The 21681-nt window shown below is 54.0% G+C and overlaps 1 protein-coding gene across 4 annotated transcripts; it reads right to left on the bottom strand.

Annotated features, from left to right (window-relative positions):
* Nucleotides 1-358: 358 nt before the first annotated feature.
* Nucleotides 359-20320, bottom strand: NECTIN4 (nectin cell adhesion molecule 4). 4 transcript variants are annotated; one of them, XM_051998211.1, is made up of 9 exons: nt 20009-20320; nt 8801-9160; nt 7195-7485; nt 6766-6886; nt 5188-5336; nt 4426-4582; nt 3290-3365; nt 2548-2622; nt 359-2137 (listed from the first exon to the last, which is right to left on the bottom strand). In XM_051998211.1, the coding sequence occupies exons 1-9, from the start codon at nt 20058-20060 to the stop codon at nt 1913-1915; spliced, it is 1506 nt and encodes a 501-aa protein (XP_051854171.1). In that variant the 5' UTR covers nt 20061-20320; the 3' UTR covers nt 359-1912. The 4 variants fall into 4 exon arrangements, with proteins under 4 accessions (XP_051854171.1, XP_051854172.1, XP_051854173.1 ...); XM_051998212.1 differs by having other exon boundaries at nt 4426-4579; nt 20009-20319; XM_051998213.1 differs by lacking the exon at nt 2548-2622.
* Between the last annotated feature and the right edge of the window lie 1361 nt (nt 20321-21681).

Genomic DNA, 21681 nt, shown 5'->3' on the forward strand with positions numbered 1-21681 from the left:
GGTTTACGGCGGTGACCCGGGCTGAGCCTCGGCCTCCCGCTCGCTGGTGGGGGGGTGGGGGAGGAGGCTCTGGGGTACCCCTGACCGAGCGCTCTGAGGCGGGGAGAAGGCACTCAGGTTATCCCTGGAGGCCTCGGTGATACAGACCCCATGATGGGAGTCTCCAGACCCCGCTGCCTCAGCTCAGAAACTCCCAAGACCAGTCTTTGGTGCTCTCCTTTGAGAAAGGGGCAAGTTTTCTTTTCCTGAGATTGGGCCAGAGGCCTCAGAAGTGATGCTTCGAGACTGAAGGAAGGTCAGGGGGGCAGAGGTCAGCAGAGTCCCAATACTTGAAGAGAACCGTAAAAAAGAGGCAGGCCCAGTTTGGGAGAGCTTTATTTATGAAGGGGGTTGAGGGCTGGGAAGGACTGGACTGTAAACTATTTACACTACTTCTACAGTACTATTCACACGACATTTACAGATCCGACCTATGTTCCGCCGGGTCACTCCCTCAAACTCCAGGCTGTCCAAGAGGGCCAGAAAATGAGCAGGCGTCCGTGTCTGTTCACACACACGCCATCTCCCCGAGTCCCCTGAGGTAGCATGAGGAAACAACACAGGGATCTCTTCCTCCAGATAGCATTTGGCACATTCCCCCAAACTAGGGTTTGTCCTGCTTAATCAGGACATCCATGACTGAGGACACTGAGTGAGTGTTAGGAGGGCTTGAGCTTTGGGGACCACAACCACCTTCTAGCCCTAGCTGCCTCTGGGAACCCATCTGTCCCTGAGAGGTTCAGTGGCAGAGGAACCCAGGAAAAGAGGGCTGTTCCTGTCTGAAGCACCCCATTTACCCAAATGGTGCCCCTCCTCCGGCCTCCCCTCGCTTTAAATTCCCTTGCCAGCAATGCAAATTACAACCCTGGACCCTGGATTCCGACGCTCCCCCAAGCTAGTACTTTGGTCATAGCTAGAGAAATAGAGGAAGATACAGAAAGGGCTGGGTGGAGCAGGGGGGAGAGATGGGACCAAACCTTATACAGTCATTAGTTTTTCTCAGAGAAATGCTTTTTGCTTAGGAAAAAGGATTTGCTGCAGCAATCCCTCAAATAGCAAGCTTCCCTAAAACATTTAACAAGGAATTAAACTTACAAAAAGTCCTATTTACAAGCAAGGGAGGCAGTGTGGTACAGTGGGAAGAACTCCCGTCCAGGGTTCAAGGCTTATTGCTGCTGTTTACTGCCTCTGTAACTTTGGGTGGATCAGTTAAGTGTCCTGGTTTCGGTTTCTTTATCTGCGAAATGGGATGGGAAGGTGGAAGTCCCTCCTGGCTCTTAAATCTGTGATCCAACCTTTCAGAAATGTCATCCTGGCGCCAGCCTCGAGAGGGCGGACTCTACAAGCAGCACTGCCAGCCCCCAAGCCAAACACGGTGCCCCTTTCCACAGCCAGCCGAGGGGAGCCCCGCTCCCGCAGTCAGGAGGAGTCCAGCTCCCTTGATCAGACTGTCCCTGCATCCCCCAGCCTCTGTCCGGGACTGTCCCCTGGGAGGGGTCCACTTCCCCTGGAGCAGCCCCCCCACCTCTCCTGTTTCAATAATACTGCTCTAGGGTCTGAAGGTGTAGCCAGCGTACATCCGCAGGGATCCAGAGTGATGGGTCAAACTCGCTCACACACACTTACCTGTACACTGACACACTCACGCCATGCAGGCCGCAGGGTCCTGGTGCCCTCGGTCTCACACACACACACACACACACACACACACACACACACACACGGTGACTAGCACCCGGAGAGGCTCCTCTGGATAGAAGCTGGGGAAGGGCCTGGGAACAGGCCAGAAGTCAGCAAGGTCGCAGGTCTTTCTTTGGGGGCGCCGGGGGCAGAGTCTCCCAGCGAGGGTCCACAGGGTCCCTGGAGAGTTGGGTCAGACCAGGTGTCCCCGCCCGTTTATGTAGATGCCGTTGCCCGTGGGCTTGGCTCGAAGAGTCCCGTTCTCCTGCACAAAGTGGTTCATGGCTTGCTTGATTCCAGCATCTCGGTCTTCTTCCTCCTCTGTCCGTCCGGAGCCCGGCGACAGCAGCTCCGTCTGGGTCTCGATCTCCCTCACCGTGGTCAGAGTGGAGTAGCTTCGGCCCTCGGGCTCTTCGCTCTGTTGGCCATACCAGAACTCTGTCACGGGTCGGGAGCACGGGAAAGTCCAAAGGGGGTCGGGATGTGGGGCCAGAAGAGGGATGCGAAGGGGCCAGGAACATGGGCAGGTCGGAGGGGCCAGGGAAAATGAGGGCTCAGGGGTCAGGCGGGCCGGGGCAGGAGGCATTTGGCTGGGGTTCAAGGGCATGGGGTGCCCTTCCTCTACTTCCTTTCATTTAGCATTGGTCAGTTGGGAATTAGGAGAGTCCAGGGGACTGGAAGCAGACTAGAAATAGGAGTCTGGGTTACAGCCAAGGATGGGGCTGAGGTACATGGAGTGCAATGGGGAGAGGTGGAGGGCACCCACGCTGACCTGGAGGAGGGATGGGGCAGGGGCTTAGGGGGACACAGGTGGGGCCGGGGCCTCACCATCACAGAGCAGCTACTGTTGTCCTTGAGACTATCAGGGTGGCCCTCAGCTTGAAGCCCTACATTCTCCTCAGGCTGCAGGGCCCGGACAAGGGGGAGGGGTCAGAATAAGGCCTCCAGCTCCTCCCTGGACCCCACCTCCTCCCCACCTGCTCCCCTACAACCTGGACCCTTCCGCTCTTTGCCCTCTGGCCTCCTCCCCTCCCCTATCCTTCCCACCAGCCTCCTCCCTATCCTGCCCTCCTTGCCTCAGTTCATCCTATCTTTCTCCTTCCCCTGCTCACCCCCTCCTCTTTCCATCAGGTGTTGGCTAAATGGAAGCCTCCTGCTGTGGTTAAAGTGCCATGGGGCTTCTGTATCTGAAGAGGGTTCTAGAATGGTCTAGTCAGAGGGAGTTCAATTTGCTGCCCCCATCCCAGGGTCTTGACCAGCCTTGGACCAGCTAATCCACTAGAGACAGGGTTTGTGTTCCCCAAGGGTGGGCCTGTTTCTACCTTGGCCTGCCCCCTCCAAGGAACTCCAAATTCCCTGGATTCTCAGTATCTAAGTCCCTTATAATAGAACCTCAATCTTTCCTGAGACAGAGCTCTGGACCACTCCCCTCTGCTCTACCCCCTCCACCTTTATACCCCAACCATTCCTAAGACTCTGGCCAAGAGAGGAAGGCCTTTCTCCTGTCCCCTGTCACTCATGCACACAAATGTGATATCTAAACACATGTGCAGGTGGACCGGCTACCCACCTGGGTCCTGGGCTCCGCGTGGTGGGAGTGGAGTCTGCGGATGGAGTTCTCCCGGGTCAAGGTCAGCTCCTCCTCACTGTCCAAAAGAGACACCACCCTCCCTTAAGGGCAGGACTCTCCCGGGGAGGGGAAGCCCGGCTGTCTCAGGAGGGTGGGAGTCCTGGCCCGTGGGACACAGAACCAGGCCTGTGTGTGACCGTGGGACCAGTCTGGGGAGGCAGGAGAGGCCCCCTGGGCGTGTGAGCCTGGGAGCAGTCATTCATTCCCTCATTCCACAAATACTTAAGTGCTTGCTGGGTGGAAAGGAATCCCCAGGAGTCTCGTTCTCAGGGAGGACTAGCAGGGGAGAGAAGCGAGCTTTCTCTCAGGTAGTCATTATTCGCAGTGGGACGGGGAAGTGCCTCAGACAGACACAGACAAAACACTCGGGAGAGTGTGTCCAACCCAGGGGCCGGGCTGTCCTTTGTTCTCCAGGAGGACCGAGATGGCCACTGTGTTACAGTGTGTCCGACCGGCTGACCAGTCCAACACGAGCTCGGCGCTCTGCCCCCGATGGGCCTGTGAACACGTGGAGCGGCCTCTGACTGCACATCCAGCCTTTCTCGGGGCTCATTCACTCTGCCTTGCTCACAGGCACAGCCCCTTCTCCGGCCGTGCCAGTGTCTCCCAGGTCACACAATCCATTCTAAAGTTATTAAGAGAGACCTGCAGAGTGTCCTCGTGTCGCCGTTTCTGACCGTCTGGTGAGGGCTTGCCCTGTGTGAGCTCTCCATAAAATGATTTTTGGATTTCGATAGAGATTGAAGTTGGTGGTTGAGGATAATGGAGGAAGGAGCAGCGTTTTAGGGAGAAGAAATTGCAGCAAGGCTCAGGAGAAAGCCCAGGGGGACAGTGCTTGCATACACGTGTCTTAGTTCCATCGTGTGTGATTGCCCTTTTTGGACAGGGTCACCTCCCCTCTGGATCCAACCTTTTCTTCTCAGGGAGTCATTTTAAATTCCCCCAAACTTTTGCATTTCCAGCTTTCCCTCTACATTCTCCCAGCCCAGCTTCTGTCCCTGCCCTTTCCTCTCTTCTCCCCTGCTCTCCTTCTCCCTTCTCCCTTCCCCAGTAACCGTCCCCCCCCCAGCACTCACTATTTCTGGGTCATCTGCTGGGCCTTGCGTCGGTGGTATCTGGACATGAGCACCACCACCACCACCAGAAGGCACAGCAGCAGGGCAGCGATCACTCCCACCGCCACCACGGAGGCCGAGACCACGTCCACATCAACAGGTGGGGCTTCATCTTCTGCTGAGAGCCGGAGAGGGGCCCAAACAGGGGGTCAGAGGGGCTCAGCCCCTCCCCCAGTGCAACAATTCTACCCCACCCCCCACCGGAACCTCCCGCTGGCCTAGGCTCCCACCCCAATATGGGGGGACGGGAAAGGAAGCACTGGGAGGGGCGAGTGAATGACTCCCGCACAATCCCCTTGGGATCCTCTGAATGAAAACTCCTTGAAAAGAGGTATTTAATTGGTTGCATTGTTTTTTTGGAGACAACTGGATTAAGTGACTTGCCCAGGATCACCCAGTGTCTGAGGCTGAATTTGAACTCGGGTCCTGCTAAGGCCAGGGCCAGGGCTCTATCCATGTTTCATTTGTTTTGGAAGCACCAGGGCCCAGCGTAGAGCTGGAAGAGGTAGGAACATCGCACAGCGGAGGCCTGGCCAGCAGGCCTGCCCCCGCCGGGAATGGGGCTCCGTGGCCACGCCCCCATTGCTTGTGGGCCGATGGTGAGGGTCCTTGCTGTCCCCCACCCGCCTCCTCCCCGTCCCCGGTTTCTATCTGCCGCAGCCCCTCCCCGGCTCTGGCATTTGCCCCATAATCCCCCGTGCTCTCTCCCGAGTCCCAGCTCACCTAGGACAGTCACAGTGACCTGGCTACTGCGGGAGGAGACCTCGTTGCTGACATGGCAGACGTAGGTGCCGCTGTGCTCCACAACCAGCGGGGGGAAGCCCAAGGTGCCTCCGTCCACTCGCACCCCGCTGGGCAGGGGCCGATCCAGCCTGAGAGGGCAGGAGAGGCTGATGGGTGCCGGCCAGACCGGGCCAAGGCTGCGCCGCTGCTGCCTGACGTGCCCGGGCAGCTCCCGCCCTCCCCCCCACGGTGACGTCACCCAGAGCCGCCGGCTGGTTCCCACGGTGCCCCTCCCTCCCCGGGGCAGGTCTGGGCACGGGCCTGGGCAGAGGCCCCTCCCCCCTGCTGCCCAGCCTGACCCGGGCACCCCCCACCCTGCAACGGGGAGACCGGCACACGTGCCGTCCCACAGGCTCCCACACTCATCACAGCTCCCAGGAGCCGGCAGGCCCACAACAGGCCACACGCTTGTCGGCGAGCCCCAAAAAGCCGGGCTCACAGAGGGAAGGATGCGCTCTGACAGGGGGACGTTGTGCGGGGGGACTCGGCCCTCGGGTCACTCGGACACCTCCCGGCCCAGGGACCGGCCCCGGAAACCAGCCGCGAGCCCCGACCTCCCGAGCCCAGGCGGGCTCTGCACCGGGCGCGGGGCCTCCCCTCCTCTAGCCAGCGCTGGGGGAGGGGGAGAGAGGGACTCGGCCCTCGGGTCACTCGGACATCCCGGCCCAGGGACCGCCCCGGAAACCAGCCGCGAGCCCCGACCTCCCGAGCCCAGGCGGGCTCTGCACCGGGCGCGGGGCCTCCCCTCCTCGGGCCGGCGCGAGGGGAAGGGGGGCGGGGGGACTCGGCCCTCGGGTCACTCGGACACCTCCCGGCCCAGGGACCGCCCCGGAAACCAGCCGCGAGCCCCGACCTCCCGAGCCCAAGCGGGCTCTGCACCGGGCGCGGGGCCTCCCCTCCTCTAGCCAGCGCTGGGGGAGGGGGAGAGAGGGACTCGGCCCTCGTGTCACTCGGACATCCCGGCCCAGGGACCGCCCCGGAAACCAGCCGCGAGCCCCGACCTCCCGAGCCCAGGCGGGCTCTGCACCGGGCGCGGGGCCTCCCCTCCTCGGGCCGGTGCGGGGGGAGGGGGAGAGAGGGACTCGGCCCTCGTGTCACTCGGACATCCCGGCCCAGGGACCGCCCCGGAAACCAGCCGCGAGCCCCGACCTCCCGAGCCCAGGCGGGCTCTGCACCGGGCGCGGGGCCTCCCCTCCTCGGGCCGGTGCGGGGGGAGGGGGAGAGAGGGACTCGGCCCTCGTGTCACTCGGACATCCCGGCCAGGGACCGCCCCGAAACCAGCCGCGAGCCCCGACCTCCCGAGCCCAGGCGGGCTCTGCACCGGCGCGGGGCCTCCCCTCCTCGGGCCGGTGCGGGGGGAGGGGGAGAGAGGGACTCGGCCCTCGTGTCACTCGGACACCTCCCGGCCCAGGGACCACCCGGGAAACCAGCCGCGAGCCCGACCTCCCGAGCCCAGGCGGGCTCTGCACCGGGCGCGGGGCCTCCCTTCCTCCCGCCCGGCGCGGGGCCTCCACTCACCGGCTCCAGTTGTAGGAGGGGGGCGGCTGCCCCTCACTCACACACTTGAGCATCACGCCTTCTCTGCCCACGTGCCATAACTCTGGGTCTTCGTGGCCCCATACCGAGGCCTCGGCAAGAACTGCGGAGGCAGAGAGGGGGGTTGGGGAGGAGCGGAGAGAGAAGGCGGGAAATGCAGCCCCACCCCCCACCCCCTTCAGGCCCGCTCTGGTTCTCCCTTCTCAGGGCATGTGCCATGTTTGCAGAGGAAACCACTGGTCCCGCCCCGGGGTCCTGGGTCAGGCTGGTCCTTCCCTGAGCACAGGGACTCACCGCAAACTTCTTAGAGCCGACTGTTGAGCTGAGGGAATGCTGACTGATGGGGACCCCCTCCTCACCCTCACTTTGTGCCCCTCCTGCCCCTCCCCCGCTCGGGGCCCAGGGACTCACAGGCGACCTGGAGCATGTGCGTGATCCTTTTGTCCTCCGGCAGGCCGGGGTGGGACACCACACAGGTGAGGGGCTGCCCGTTCATCGTCCGGCTCGGCACCAGGTGGAACTCCGAGGTGACCGAAGCCGATCGTGGGTGATTGGACAAGCGGCTAGTGATCACCCCCTTGACCGCCGTGTCCCAGGTCACGCTGGGCACAGGACTGCCCTCGGCTGTGCAGGAGGCGGCCAGGGTTCGCCCCTGGCCTTCTTCCAGGCTAGGGCCCAGGTTCAGTGTGGGCAGAGGGGGCACTGCAGGAGTGGGGGGAAGGAAAAGACTCCATCAGGGAAAACCTGGCTCTGTTGCCAGCCCCCCCCCTCCAGTCTCTCAGTCTCTCTCTTCTCCCCTAGACACACACACCTCCCACTGCCACCCCCACAGAAAGGTCACCTGCTCACCATACTCTGCCTCTTCCCTGCCCTGCCCAGGACACATGTGTTCTAGGCTCCCTTGGAGCAGTCACTCCCATCTTCCCATATTCCTGGCTCTGTTTCCACCTTTCCTGGGAAATCCAACCTGCTGCCTGCTTCTCAGTCTTTATCTTCTCTCGCCTCCTTAACACCTTCCTCATCTTTGCCTTGTTCTCCATCCCTCCCTTTGGACGCTATACTAGGTTTTTGATTGTTTTACTTTCCAGCTAAATGACTCCTAAAGAAGTGTGGTTTTCCTACACACACACACACACACCTTCCTTCCTGAGCAATCCAGAGCTCAGCACTTTTATGATCTCACCTCCTCCTGAAACATCTCTATAAAGTAGGGAGGAGGCAGGAAATAGAGTACTTTATAGGGGAGGGGACTGATAGTGACCAGACAAGTCCAAATGAGAAATGTCCATTAGAGTATTCCCCCCAGGACTACTTGTGTGAATGGTTGTTTAGGACACAAATTCATTTCATTCAGTTGTCAGAGTGAAATTGTACCATTCCAACAAATTGGTTTTGGAATTTCATTCAGTTTTCAGATTGAAATTGTATCATTCCAACAAATTGGTTGTTTTGAAATTTTCATAATTTAATTTTTCTACTAGAAAAATAACTCAAATTTATGTTAATATTATCTTCATTTTATAGCTCAAGAAACTAAGGTTTGGGATGTTATATAGGCCTTAAGATAGCTAAAAACAAAACAAAACAAAAACCTGACATTATCTAATCTAGTTAGATTTGAGCTAGATTAGCTCAAATTTGACAGTTAAGCAAACTAAGACCCATAGAAAAGAAGAGATTTGCCTGCTATCACACAGGACCAGAATTTGGCATTTTACCTGGAACATGTCTTCTGACACTCAATCCATTACTTTTCTTAGTAATCAAATTAATCTTAGTAACCTTTTTTTTAGTAATCAAGCTATCTCTCTAGGAGAAGCACTGGACTTGGATTCAAAGTTCTAGTTATGGTTCTTTTTGGAGAAGTCATTTCTTCTCTCTACGATGCATTTCCTTTTGACAAATAAGGGACTGGTAAATCTTTAAGGCTCCTATTTTTCTGTCTATTGCCCAATCCCCAGTTCCTGGACTGCCTATCTTCCATCTTCCTTTTCCCTAGACCTCTTCACCCACTCACCAAGCACCCGGAGATGGAGCCCCGCCTGGAAACTGCCTGCAGGGAAAGTGCTGACTCGGCACTCATAGTCCCCCTCGTCGGCCTGCACGGCATTCCGCAAGAGCACGGCTCCGTCGTTGGGATCCCGGGGAGGCGACGGCCTCTCCACTCGTCCCTCGTAGGCAGGGCTCACGTGCAGACCGTATGTGTCGTGGAGCAGTGCCAGTTCGGTCATTCCCTCTCCCTCTCCAACTCGGGCCCAAGCCACCTGCTTCACCTGCTCCCCAGGCTCTCCCTTGTAGAAACAGGGCAGCTCTGCATCTTGACCCAGGACCACAGTAACCAGGGCTGATGTCTCCAGCTCACCAGCCAGGCACAAACCTGCAGGGAAGCGAAAGAAAGAGCCTTGGTTAACGCTGCTACCTGTAAGGCAGGTAACTGCTGTATTCCTAATAATGATAAATATGCAGCCTCATGTGGATAAACAGAACCTTCATGGGCAATGCAAACATACTCTGTAAAAACAATCACAATAACTGGCATGTGTAGGGTTTATATGAGGCAAAACACTTTCACCTACTTGATCTCATCTGATCAGCAGGTCAGATGTGAGAATTCCCCATTTCACAGATGAGGAAATACGTTTTTAGAGAAGTAAAGGAATTTATTGGAGATCACATAGCTGGTTAATGACTGAGGTAATCCTGGAAGAAAGCGAATATAATACAAAGAATTGTAGTTAAGAGTTGGAAGACCTGGAGTCTCAAATCTAGCCCTGTTATTTACTGCCTGGGTGAGCCCTGGGCAACTACTCAGCTCCTCCAGATGGGTTCAAACCCTAGCTCTCGTGCTTTTCAGTTCTACGACCCTGGACAACCTACTTCAATTCTCTGTACCTCACAGAAAATGAGAAAACAATCAGATGGGAGGGAGTTGGAAATGGAAATTTCCTGGAGAAAGATGGATGAATATCAGATTCCACTTTCTGGGGTTCTGAAGGGAAGGTTATTCTTCTCTAGGGTCACGAATGCCAGCATGAGTTAATGGGAAGCTAATGAGACTTAGGGTTGTAGATCCTGAGTCCTAATCTCCAGCTTCTCTGCTAGCCACCCCTGTAACCTCCAGCAAGACAGTTCACTTTTCTGGGCCTCAGTTATCTCAAATATATAAAATGAGGGAGTTGAGCTAGATTCCCTGCAAAGGACTTTCTGGATCAAAAGCTCGAGGAGGAGCTGAATTTCAAGATCCATAAGGAAGTGAAGAACCATAGGTTTTAGAACTAATAAGACCTCTTAGAAATAATCTAGTTCATCTAGAAAACCAAGTCCTAGAGTTCTGTGATTTGTCCAAAGTATAAAATTAAGATCAAAAATCTAGACCTGAGAGATCCTCTAGTCTAATCTCCTAACTTTGCAGGTGGGGAAACTGAGGTCTAGATTTGTTAAGTAACTTGTGTAAGGTTAAGAGGTGGGAATTGTACCCAGGGTCTCTGATTCCACAGACGGGGCTTCTACCATATAAGAAATACCTAACTCAACTGGGGTTTAAATCCAGATCAAATTCACAGACTGTCAGAGCTGGAAAGGACTTCAGAAATCATTAGTCCTGTATATTAGAAGTGAGAAACACATGTTCCATGTGGGGGAAATGGCTTGAACAGAGTCACAGAGGCAGGAATAAGCAAGTTGTCAACCTGGGAGAAAATCAAGTTTTCAGTGAGGCTGGAGATAGATGAGAATGAAATTGGAGACATGAAGAAAAAGTCAAGTCTGATTGATATGGGAAGGAAAAACAGGGACCTAAATATTCATTCAATGATCTGGCACTATGGGGATGTACCTAACCTGCCTCCCCAATGACCTGGTCATTCCATTTTGGATTCCAAAGCGAAGCAAGCAATGAATGGTTTCCAAGCTGTGATCTCACAGCAGTGTTCCAGATAGGTATTATGGATCATAGAGTCATAGAAGTATAGAGAAGTCAGTTATCTAGTTCAGCTCCCTAGTTTTACAGATAAGGATATTGAAGACCAGAAATGTTTATGACTTAATCCTTGCCCTCAAGACACTTGAGATCTTATTGAGAAGACACAGACACATATGAAGTAATTATGTGAATAGAATATAACATATAGATGTTAAGCCTTCAAGGGTCAATAAAAGGGGAATTATTTTGCACTAGAACCATTAAGGGAGACTTCATGGAATAGGCAGAATTTTAGTTGGGGTATCTAGAATTTGTCCAGGTAAGCTTAAAGGAAGATTTCATCTCAGGGTAGAAGAACAATGTAAAAAAAGACCAGACTAAGAATACTGTATCTGTGGGACAATGAGACCAACCTGACTAGAGTATAGGGTGTGGGATAGGGAGTAGTAGGAAATAGTTTGATGGAAAGGGTGGAGATAGATTATATATGGAAGACAGGTTCTGAAACCAGACAAAAGCGTTCACATGGTATGAAAAGAAAGAAACCCAGAATAGGCTTTTGATCAGGGAAGAAATAAAATAATTTTGTTCAGTTGTTTCACTTGTGTCCAACTCTTCATAACCCATTTGAAGTTTTCTTGGCAAAGATACTGGAGTACTTTGCCATATCCTTCCCCAGCTCATTTTACAGATGAAGAAATTGAGATAAACAGGGTTAAATGACTTGCCCAGAGTCACACAACCAGTAAGTGTCTGTGGCCAGATTTGAAGTCAGGAAGATGACTCTTCCTAACTCCAGGCTCAGCATTCTATTTACTGCTCCACCTATAATAATAACTATCATTTATTTATTATTTTCAGCATTTGCAAAGTGTTTTCTTTACAACTACCAGATGAGGTAAGTAACAATAACAATAACTCACCTTTATGTAGCATATTAAGGTTGGCAAAATGCTTCCCTCACAACAAGCCTGTGAGATTGGAAGTACTGGGTGCTACGATGGATAAAGTACTAGAGACAAGAAGACCTGAGTTCGAATCCTGCCTTAGATGCAAGTCACTTGCCTCAGTTTCCTCTGCAAAGTGGGGATAATAACATTATGTAACTCTTAGGGTTGTTGTGAGGATCTAATAAGATACTATTTGAAAAACTTTATAAACTTTAATATAATATATAAATGCTAACTATTATTATTATGCCCACTTATAAATTGGGGAAACTGAGGCAAGTGGCTACACAAGCAAGGATACACAATTCAAGACCTATTTTGAACTTGGGTCTTTTGATGCTGTATATACAGCTCTTTCTATTGTATCATACTACCTTTACTACAAAACACTGGATTATAGAAAGATTAACTTGACAAGCATTATATAAAATGGGTTGAAGGAGGGAAAACAGAGACAGGAATATCAGCCAGGCAGCAGTTAAAATAATCCAAGCATGTGACTATGGGAGTAAAGATGCTGGGGTAATTGGAATAGAAAGGAAGGGATAGATGTGAAACATCTCATAGGGGGAAAAATTGACAGGGATGATGATTGATTGAGTACTGGGATTAAAGGAGAGGAAATACAACTTCAAAGTTTTCAAGATTAGGGGGAAGAAGAATTTAGGGCTTCTGATGGAGCATGGTTTGAAAGAAAATTTAAGGGCATCAGGAATCAGAAAAGTATAAGAGGATTACCCAAGAAAGAAAGAAAAAAGGAGCCTGTAGTAGAGATAGAGATAGGTAAGGATTAGAGGGGAGAGATAGAATGGGGGAAAGGAAGACTATTAGATTTTAAGCAATTCCTTGTGTCTTTTCAAAAAATTCCCAATAATTAGCAAATGATGCTTTGTATATAAAAAGCCTTCTAAAAATGTTGGTTAAAGACCTGAATTGAATTGAAGAAAGACAAATAACCCAAGGAAGAAACTGGGCAGAAAGAAAGAAGGTGGTCATAGTAATAATATCAGGGGATGCTCACTCTGTGGGACAGGCTGGAAACAGCCATTCCTACTTCACTTTATTCCTCCAGAAAGGGAGCTCTCCAGGGTCCAGAGGCAAGGAGAGAGGGCAGTCACCTAAAAGGGGAGATCAGGATTGACATGTGCACCTATCCCCTGACAGGGAAGAAGGGAAAGCTGCAGACTTCCCCCTGGGGTGGACCCTGCTTAGAGAGAGCCTGGATTAGAACCAGGGGGTCCTCTGGCCCCAGATGGGAGGAGCAAAGGGAGGGAGGATGCTGCTGAGAGTAGGGAGGGACAGAACAGGACGGGACAGACCTGCAGGGCCAGATGCCAGGGCCCTGAGCCGCCTGCACCTATGTTGGACCCACCCAGCTCACCTTGGGAGTCCAGCTAATCACCCTCCCCCCTCTGCTTCTTCTCACTCCCACCCAATTACCTCAGTCCCTCACTATGGAGGGGGGGAGAGAATTTGGAAGGGGGATGACACAGACCCAGGGGGATGCCTAAACCTCCCTTTCTGCTTCTCAAAAGACTGGGCTTCATACAGACACAAAGGGAACCTTGAGCCTCCCTCCACAGGGTGCCCTCAAAGCAAAACCTAAATCCTTGTAACTTTATTAGTGGAGAGTCTCATACCAATGCGCTTGGGGACTGAATCATACTCTGAAGAAAGGGAAACTGCCTCTACCCCCAAAGAGTCAAAGAAGGCAAGGGTAAGAGCCCCATGAGGAAGCTCGGAGGAGAATGACTTCAGCTACCCTGAGGATAATAAAATTTGTTCTGTGGGCGAGACCCTGCCTCTCAGCAACCCAGGGAGGATCCCCTAACTGCTCTCATTGATCAAGGGAATATGTTTCCCTCATTTTACCCTCCCCCACTAAAACCCCTCATCTCCCAGCCCAGTGGGCCATTGGCTACGGCAGGATTTCTTCCCAAGTTGACTCCCTGAGCCCTGCTCAAGACCCTTCTGTGAATCCCTGGCTCCCAAACGAGAAGGGCCAGGAATGTGGGCTTCCATGACCTTTGTGCAGGTCAGGAAACTGAGACCTGAGTCCCCCCAGCACGGAGACATGGAATTCCTTCAGTCCACTGTTCCAGGGACAGCGATGGACAAAGGAAAATGTCCCTGCCCTCGAGGAGCGTATGGTGCGCAGGGTAATTCGGTCATAGATAATTAACTACCACACAAAGTCACGGTCAGGGGGCAGGGAACTAACACCTTGTGGGGCACAGGGAGGGGTTCAAGCCAGCCTGGTGTTTGTGCCGGGCTTGGAAGGAAGGTCTGAATTACAAGAAGCGAAGGTGAGGAGGGAGTGAATTCCAAATTGGGGAGGATGGGGAAAGGAATGAGGTGCAGCCTGTGCAAAAGCAGGGAAATAACAAGATGGAATCCGGAGTGCAAACAGTCTGCTGTGGCGAGGATGTAGCTGCTTCCTGGCCAGCGGGAGGGGACCTCTGCTTTGTGGATGGGGTTCCGACTAGAGAGCCCCAGAATCCACCACCCCAGCGCAGTGTGAACCAGGAGTGCAAGGAGGGTGTGGTGTCTACTCCATCTCCTCCTCCTCCTCCTCCTCCACCTCTCCCCAACCCAGAGCACTGGCCGGCGTTGGGGGATGACATCATTACCCAAAGGGAGACAGGCAGGCGTTCTGAGAGTTCACCCTGAGGGCATGGGGGGAATGGCCGTGAGGGCCCAACTGGGCCCCAGCCCCTCGTTTCCTGGCCTCCCAATCTGGGTTTAATCGGGCTGATGGGTCCTTATTCCTCTCTCCCCTCCCCTGAATGGGGATCACCAGGTCGTCAGGACTGGGGAGCCACCAGTGACTCAGAGGCCTCTCCTGAAGCTCAGCCACCACCGCAGCAGCCACCTTGCGCAAGGGATAGAACAGGTCCAACTGGTCAAACGGGATCTCCGTCCCCCTCCCCCCAGGGCTCAGCCTGGCCCCCAAGGGCCTCTGCAGGGCCCTGCCCTCCAAGCACCCCACCCACTTCTCGTCTGCATCCCCCCAGAGCCACTGTCTCTGCTACAGCTGCTCAGCCCTGGCTCTCCTCCTTGGGAGAACCGTGGGCAATGACCTCAAAGGGAAACCAAGGGGGTGGGGGGAGAGATGGTGGTCCTCAGAGCTGGGAGTTTCTATATTAGACCCTTTTCTAACGGCATCTTGGGGCAGGGTCCCTGTGCAGACCCTCCCGCTCAATCCTCTCTTTGTGCAGGGAGAGGAAGGGGAAGGGTCTTTTCCAGTGTCTGGGGCTCAGGGACGTATCTCCGTGGGTGTTGGCTCTTGTGCTCATGAGCACTTCTGAGTGTGGCTAGGCTTGCAGAACATACCTCACACATAGTCAATGTTTTGATTTTGTATTACTCTTTTGCTTCCGCGTGTCGCTGTCTCTGTCTCCTTGGTCACTGGCTTTGACTCTGAGCGCCGGTGCTAAAGTGAGCAGCCAGGACACCTTCCCCACCCACTGGCTACTCGGTTCTCGATCCTTCCCCTCCCCGATGAATCCAAAGAGCGGGCTGTCATAAGTGGAATATGGCGGGGGGCTATAAACCAGACCATTTCTCCCTCTTAAGCTCCAGGAACTTTCACTAAGGTCCCAAGACAACAACAAAAGCACCTGTAGGGGTGTTATCCTATTTTCTGGTCTCCCCAGCCGTTACTGGAGGTCCTCCAGTTCTCACAGGTGGGCCCCTCAAAGGGAGTTGGATCTGGGGCCTCAGCCCCTGACACTATCACTAGAAAAACCAGCTCCGGCCCCAGCGAGAGGGGGAATCCTGTCTGGGGCAAGGGGGAGGGGTCCACCCTATCCAAGGTCCTTGGTGTTAACCCTTCTCTCCCCTCAGTCATGCAGTTCCAGTCTGTGCTAAGTGGAGCGGTGGCTAGAGAGCTAGACCTGGAGTCAGAAAGGGAACAGACATTTATTAACTATCTGCTGCGAGTCAAGCGTTCCACTAAATTATTTACGCATATTTGATCCTCACAACAACTCTGGGAGGCGGGTGCTATTATTATCCCCACTTTATAGTTGAGAAAACTGAGGCAGACAAATTTTAAAAACCTGTCCAGATTTCTAGTAAATGAGTATCTGAGTCGACATCTGAACTCAGATCTTCTTGAGTCCAGTCTAGTGCTCTGTCTTACCTGTCTTAAGGACACCTGAGTTTAATTCTGGCCTCAGATACCAAGCTGTGTGACTGGGCAATGACTTGATCTCTGTTCCTCAATCTTCAAATGGGGATGGTAATAACATCTACCTCCCGGGGTGGTTTGTGAAGATCAAATGAAACATTTGGAAAGTGCTTACCACAGTGTCTGGCATATAGTAAGAGCTTAATAAATGCTTGTTTGCTTTCCTTCTTCTTCGGTTATCTTGAGTGGGCATGTGTAGGAAGGGTCAGTGACCTGGGGGAAGGGGGGGGTCCCTGATGAGGTCAAGGACTCATTTCTCCACAATATACCCAATATCCCGTGGGGTCCCAGAGTGAGCAAACCAGGAAAGTCCCATCTCCTGTTTTGCCTTCCCATATTCCCATCTTCGTTGCCCTAAACCCCCCAGCTTAGTGAGAGCTTCTCTGGCTGGGCATGCAGCCCACTGCCAGATTAATGATGAGGAGGGGGCCATTCTGAGCTTGTCTGCACAAAAGAAGCTGAGAACAATGAACTGGGGGGGGGTGTTTGAAGGCAGCCTCAACTCTGGCCCAGACAGAGCTCCCAGCTTAGATAAGTCCCCTAAACCCCCCGGAGCCAGAGTCTGAGCCCGGCTGAGTCACCGAAGCAGCCACACTGTGGGTGGGAGACCCGAGACTCCCAAGCTCCCAACCTCAGCCATCCTCCTCCTTCCCCACAACTGCCAGTCCCCTCCTCCCTTCCCTCCCCCATCTCAGAACTCCCTGCAAAGCCAGCCCCACTAGCTGGCAGCCCCGCTCATCCCCGGCTCGATCCCAGGGAGGGGACCACAGGGAGCAGCTACTAGTTTGGAAGGGACTTAGAGATCCTGCAAGCCCAGCCCTTCTCAGTGAAAGAGCAAAGGCTGCCCCCACCCCTGGAGTCCCTACCACCCCACCCTGAGGGCGGATGACAGGCCAGTTCTGGCCTTGGAATTCTTGCTTTAGACTCTAGGGAAGAGGTTCTAGAATCCAGGTTCCAGGTCTGGATTCTAGAGCTTCCTGCCAGCCTGGAATAGTCTTTCCTCTCCTCAGGCCTCAGTGGGCATTGTTGTGGGCAACAAGGGGCTCCTATAGGTCCAGACGCCGGGGTTCCTTGCTCCACTCTGCAGCTGCCAGGGCATGAGAGATAGAGGAAGACGTTGGGTCGGGTCATTTCTGCTATCCAGGACCCTGATCCAAAGAGGACCTTTAGGCGTCTTAGAAAGCAGACGACTCTGAAGGCCACATGAACCCTTTGGGAGCCCCTGTATTTCTTTCCCCTTAATGACCAGTGCCTCTCTAATAATACTGTACAGAGCACTTTCCCCCATAAAAGCCCTGGGGGGAATGCAAGGAGGATAACACTTGAGAGAGTTTAAGTGGTTAAAACTACTGCTAAGTAAGTGTTGAGCCCACATTTCTTTTTTTGCTGAGGCAGTTGGGGTTAAGTGACTTGCCCAGGGTCACACAGCCAGGTCGTGTTAAGTGTCCTCCTGACTTCAGGGCTGGTGCTCCATCCACGGCCCCACCTCGCTGCCCCCAGAACCCACATTTTTCTTCACTCCAGAACCAGAACTCTTCCCACTGGGCTCTGCTTCTTGCCACTGCATACCCTCCCTTCCATTCCCCCTCAGAAAAAAAGTCTTTGGAAGGAAGGAATAGATTCTCTGTAGAACACATTGGGGGTCCCAGAACTCCCTGGGATGCTCCCTTCCTGAGCAGGAGAATCCTCTCTCCGTTCTCCTAGCTTGGGTAAGTCTTATGGATAAAACCGACACCCCCTCCCCTTATGTAAACAGAAGCAAAGAAAGGGGGGGCTGAGGGCTCCTCCCTTTCTAGGAAACAAGCTTCAGTCAGGGAAACTGAGCTTGAGCCCCGGGGCAGGCTGAGTCTCCCATGCTCTGGTCTAAGTCCAGGACTTGTACCCCAAGTGCCCCTGCTCTCCTTGGCCTGCTGTGGGCTCCGGGGTAAGGAGCCAGGGACCAGCAGCCCCGTCTGTCCAAAAGCACACCCCCAGCCCCAGGGCGGACAGAGGGGAGGCTGGGAGGGGACCTCACCCGGAAACTCATCCCATTAAGGAGAGACAAAGGAGTGTGGTGTTAGTGGCGCCTCTCCTGCCAGGGCTTCTCCTGCCAGGAGGCGGGTGGGGCCGGGCCCCTGGGGCTCCCCGCTCCTAGGGCCCTCGCCAGTGGGGAAGGGGCGCCCGCCGGGCCGGGAGGAGGCCCACCAGTGCAGAGAGCATCCTGGAAACGGGGAGACCTCCCACAGGAGCCCCCCCCCATCGCCCTGCCCCATCATAAGGCCATCTCCCCATTCACTCTCCTCCTTCAGACTGTCAGAGGAGACAAAGGAGGAGAGATCCCATGAACTCATGCAGTGTGAGGTCTGGTAGGGACCTTAAAGGTCCCCTAGGCCAGCCCCCTCATTTCACAGATGAAGTAACCAGGTCAAAGGGTGAGGTAACTTATCTAGGGTCATCCAGGCAGCGAGTCTCTGAGTTAGAAATACAATTCAGATTTTCTTCAGATTTCTAGCCTGATTCACCCTTTATACAAAGCCTCCTTTGGAGTCTGGTAGTGGGTACGTGACTCAGACATTCTAGGGAAAACTGAGGCCTTACCTTCAGGGAAAGGGGCCAGAGTACAGGTTACAGCGTGACCCTGTGTGACTAGTGGGGGGTCTGACCTCTAGCCAGAAGGGTTGTGGGAAAGTTCTGTCACCTAACTGTGGAGATCTAACTCCTTCCTGTGGCTGAAGACACCTCGTGGATGGGGGGGAGTTACATTAAGTGACCTCTCCTCTGTCCTAACAACCTGCCCAGGGGATCAGTAAGGTCAAGGCCAGGAGTTAGAGACCTTCCCATCTCCCCTTCCCTGGGCACCTCTGGCTTGACTAGGCCCCCGATCCCCAGACACGAGGGTTAGACCCCACCCCTGGACAAAGCAAGGGGAAGACCTGTCTGGGGGAAGCGATTCAGGAGATTGAGATCGGCTGCTCAGTGCCTAGGAAGCTGAGGATGAGCCCAGCATCTCCCTCCCCTACGCAAGGACCTGATCTCTCCCAGATAACTTTAGTCAGGAGCCCACAGAAAAGGGAAAACCCAACTTCCACCTGAAAAGCACCAGCTACTGAGCCAAGCATGGGATGGTAGCAGATCCCCAGGGAACTTCCTGGAGGCATCCTCTATTGTACTGGATTGGGAGGGTCTTGGATTCACGTTCTGGCTTTGACAACTTAATGCGGGTATAGTCTCAGGCAAGTCACTGCCTTATCTGGGCCTAGTTTCCTCAAGTACAAAAGGAGGGAGTTGGACCCTATCTGTAGGTCTCTCCCAGCGCCAAGTTGTAATCCTGGAATCCTAGACCACCCCATGTACCGGTCCCCACTCGCCCCCAACCCCATTTCCAACCTTAGTCCTATAGACACAATCCCACCTTCAAGTCGGGATTAAAGGGTCCTGGAGGAGGAGGTGAGGTCAGAGAAGCTGTAGCCCCTGCGGGTCCAACCCAGGAATACCACACCTAGCCCAGAAGGGGCCCCACCCAGGCTCCCACCCACCTGAACCCCCCTGCAACCACCCAGGCACCTGCTAGTCTGCCCGAATGAGGGGAGGGGCTGAGGCAGAGGAGGCTGCTCTGTGCTTATGGTAGCCCCTTCCTGTGCATCCTCCTGCCCCGAGGCTCCTGACACTCCCGTCCCCAAGACATCCCTATCCCAGTTCCCCTGGCTCTGGCAGAGGGGCAAGGAGCTGTATTAGGATGCCAGGAACTCTGCCCAACTTTGACCGGTCCCACTGGAAATCCTCAGCCCCAGCCCTCTATGAGCAAGGGAAGTCTGGTATTAGGGCAAGGGAGCCTCTCTAAGGCTGGCACTGCCCATCAGCTATCCTGCCTTCTCCACCTTCCCTTGAACAAAACTGTTCTCCCCCCGCCCCAACTCCAAACCCACCCGAGAGCTGGACCACAGGATGCAGCTATTAGCCTGGCTTAATAAAGCAGAATCAGGGGCTTAGCTCGGGGAGGGGGACGTAAGGATGGTCTGACTTTCTGGGATAGTTACAACAGTGAGGAGCAGACTTGGAATTTTATGCCAGAACCAGACTCAGAGTCAAGAACAGCAGGGGGGGGGGTCGGCATTGGAGGGAAGGGGAGATGGGGTAAGGAGTCAGGAAAGGATCAAGAGGCGATTCAGGTAGGTGTCTTACCTGTGAAGGAGATGACAAGGAACAGCACCAGCCACGGCTCCTGCTGCCACATCTTGGCTTCCTGGGACAGGGTTGGTGGGGCGAAAGCAGGTATGTAGGAAGGCCTCAGGAGTCAGCTGGCTTCTCTGCTTCCCCCCCAGAGTGGGGGCCAAAGGAAGAGATCTCCCCCACCCCACTCTCTCTGGTTCCGGAAAGAGAAAGTCAGCGGCTCCCAAAGGCAGCTGTCCAGCCCCACCTGAAAGCCCCTAGGTGCTGGTCTGTGTCCACTTGGAGGGCCGTTTTAGGAGCCGAGGTGGTAGCCAGGGAATCCCCTGCCCCAGCCCCACACCACCCTCCCCCGTCCCCAGCAGTTCCCCCCCAGAAGCCGTGACTAGGAGCTCGGAGCTCCCCCAGAGCCTCTTCCCACGCCGTGGCTGGCTGGCGGACGGCAGCAGAAACTTGGGAACCTGCTTAGCAGGTCAGAACAGGTGCGTCTTAGAGGGGCCGGGCCTGGCACAGGAACCACTGAAGCCGCCGCCCCCACCACCAGGCTGGCTAATAGGAGCTAGTGGGATAGGGAGCCAATTTGGGGTGGGGTTGGTGGTGGTGGGGACTCCTGGGAGGCCTTTCCTGAGCCCCATGTGCGGTGGGGAAGAGTGGGGGTACCCAGGGGCAGGGGCCCCAAGGAGAGGGAGGGGGGCAGAGCCAGGCTGCCCAGAGGCAGGGCTGGGATGGGTGGAGAGAACTCGAGCAAAGAGTGGAATTCTATTGCCACACACCGCAGGCCAGGGACCTGCTGCTGCTGGAGACATCCCCGGGCTCTGAGGGCTCCCCATCGCTCTTGGAGAATGGGGGGGTGTGGGAACCTCACACTTCATAGGCGCAGTGCTGCTTGGGGAGCTACTTGACTCAAAGGATTTAGAGCTGGAAGAAGGGACCACAGAGCTTATTTAGTCCAACCCCTTTATTTTAAAGGGGTCCATAAGGGTGACAACTTGCCCAAAGTCACATATATTAACAGTGACATTTTCTGAGTCTAAACCCATTGCTCTTTTTACCATTCCAGGCTGAGCCAAGCCCAATTCAGGGAAAAGAGATAGATTAAAGAGAATGAGAGGATTTAAAGCTGAAAGGACTCCTAGAGATGAATATCACGTAATGGAGAAATGAGTTCAAATCCTGACTAAATCTTACTTACCTTCTAGATAACCATGAACAAGTCATTTAAGACAATTGCTCCTCCATTCACTACTTGTATGAACTTGGATAAGTGACCACCTCCTCTTTGGAGTTGGTCTTATCTGTAAGTTTCCAACTCTAAATCAAAGGGCTTCCCTCAAAGCAGCAGTTCCTTTATTTATTAAATGGGTGTGATAATACTTGCAATTCAACCAAGCTAAAGAAAGTATAGTTTGATTTATGTAAGGGGAAACAGGCCAGAAAGGGTAAGTGATTTGACCAAAAGTACACAATTCACCCACAGCATCCCAATCTGAAGGAAAAGGACAAGTCCAGCTGGCCAGGAGGCCTTTGAGTACAGATGTCCTTCATTCCCACCCCTCAGCCATCATTCCTCCTTGAGAAGTACTGAGCATTATGTATCTCTGTTAGACTGAGCAATTGAGCACTAAGGGATTCAGGTGCCTCAGTGGTTCCACCTGTAACATGACTGATCAGTTTGGAAAGTGATTCCA

Source organism: Antechinus flavipes, chromosome 4 (assembly GCF_016432865.1).
Source record: "Antechinus flavipes isolate AdamAnt ecotype Samford, QLD, Australia chromosome 4, AdamAnt_v2, whole genome shotgun sequence".
Classification (NCBI taxonomy): domain Eukaryota; kingdom Metazoa; phylum Chordata; class Mammalia; order Dasyuromorphia; family Dasyuridae; genus Antechinus; species Antechinus flavipes.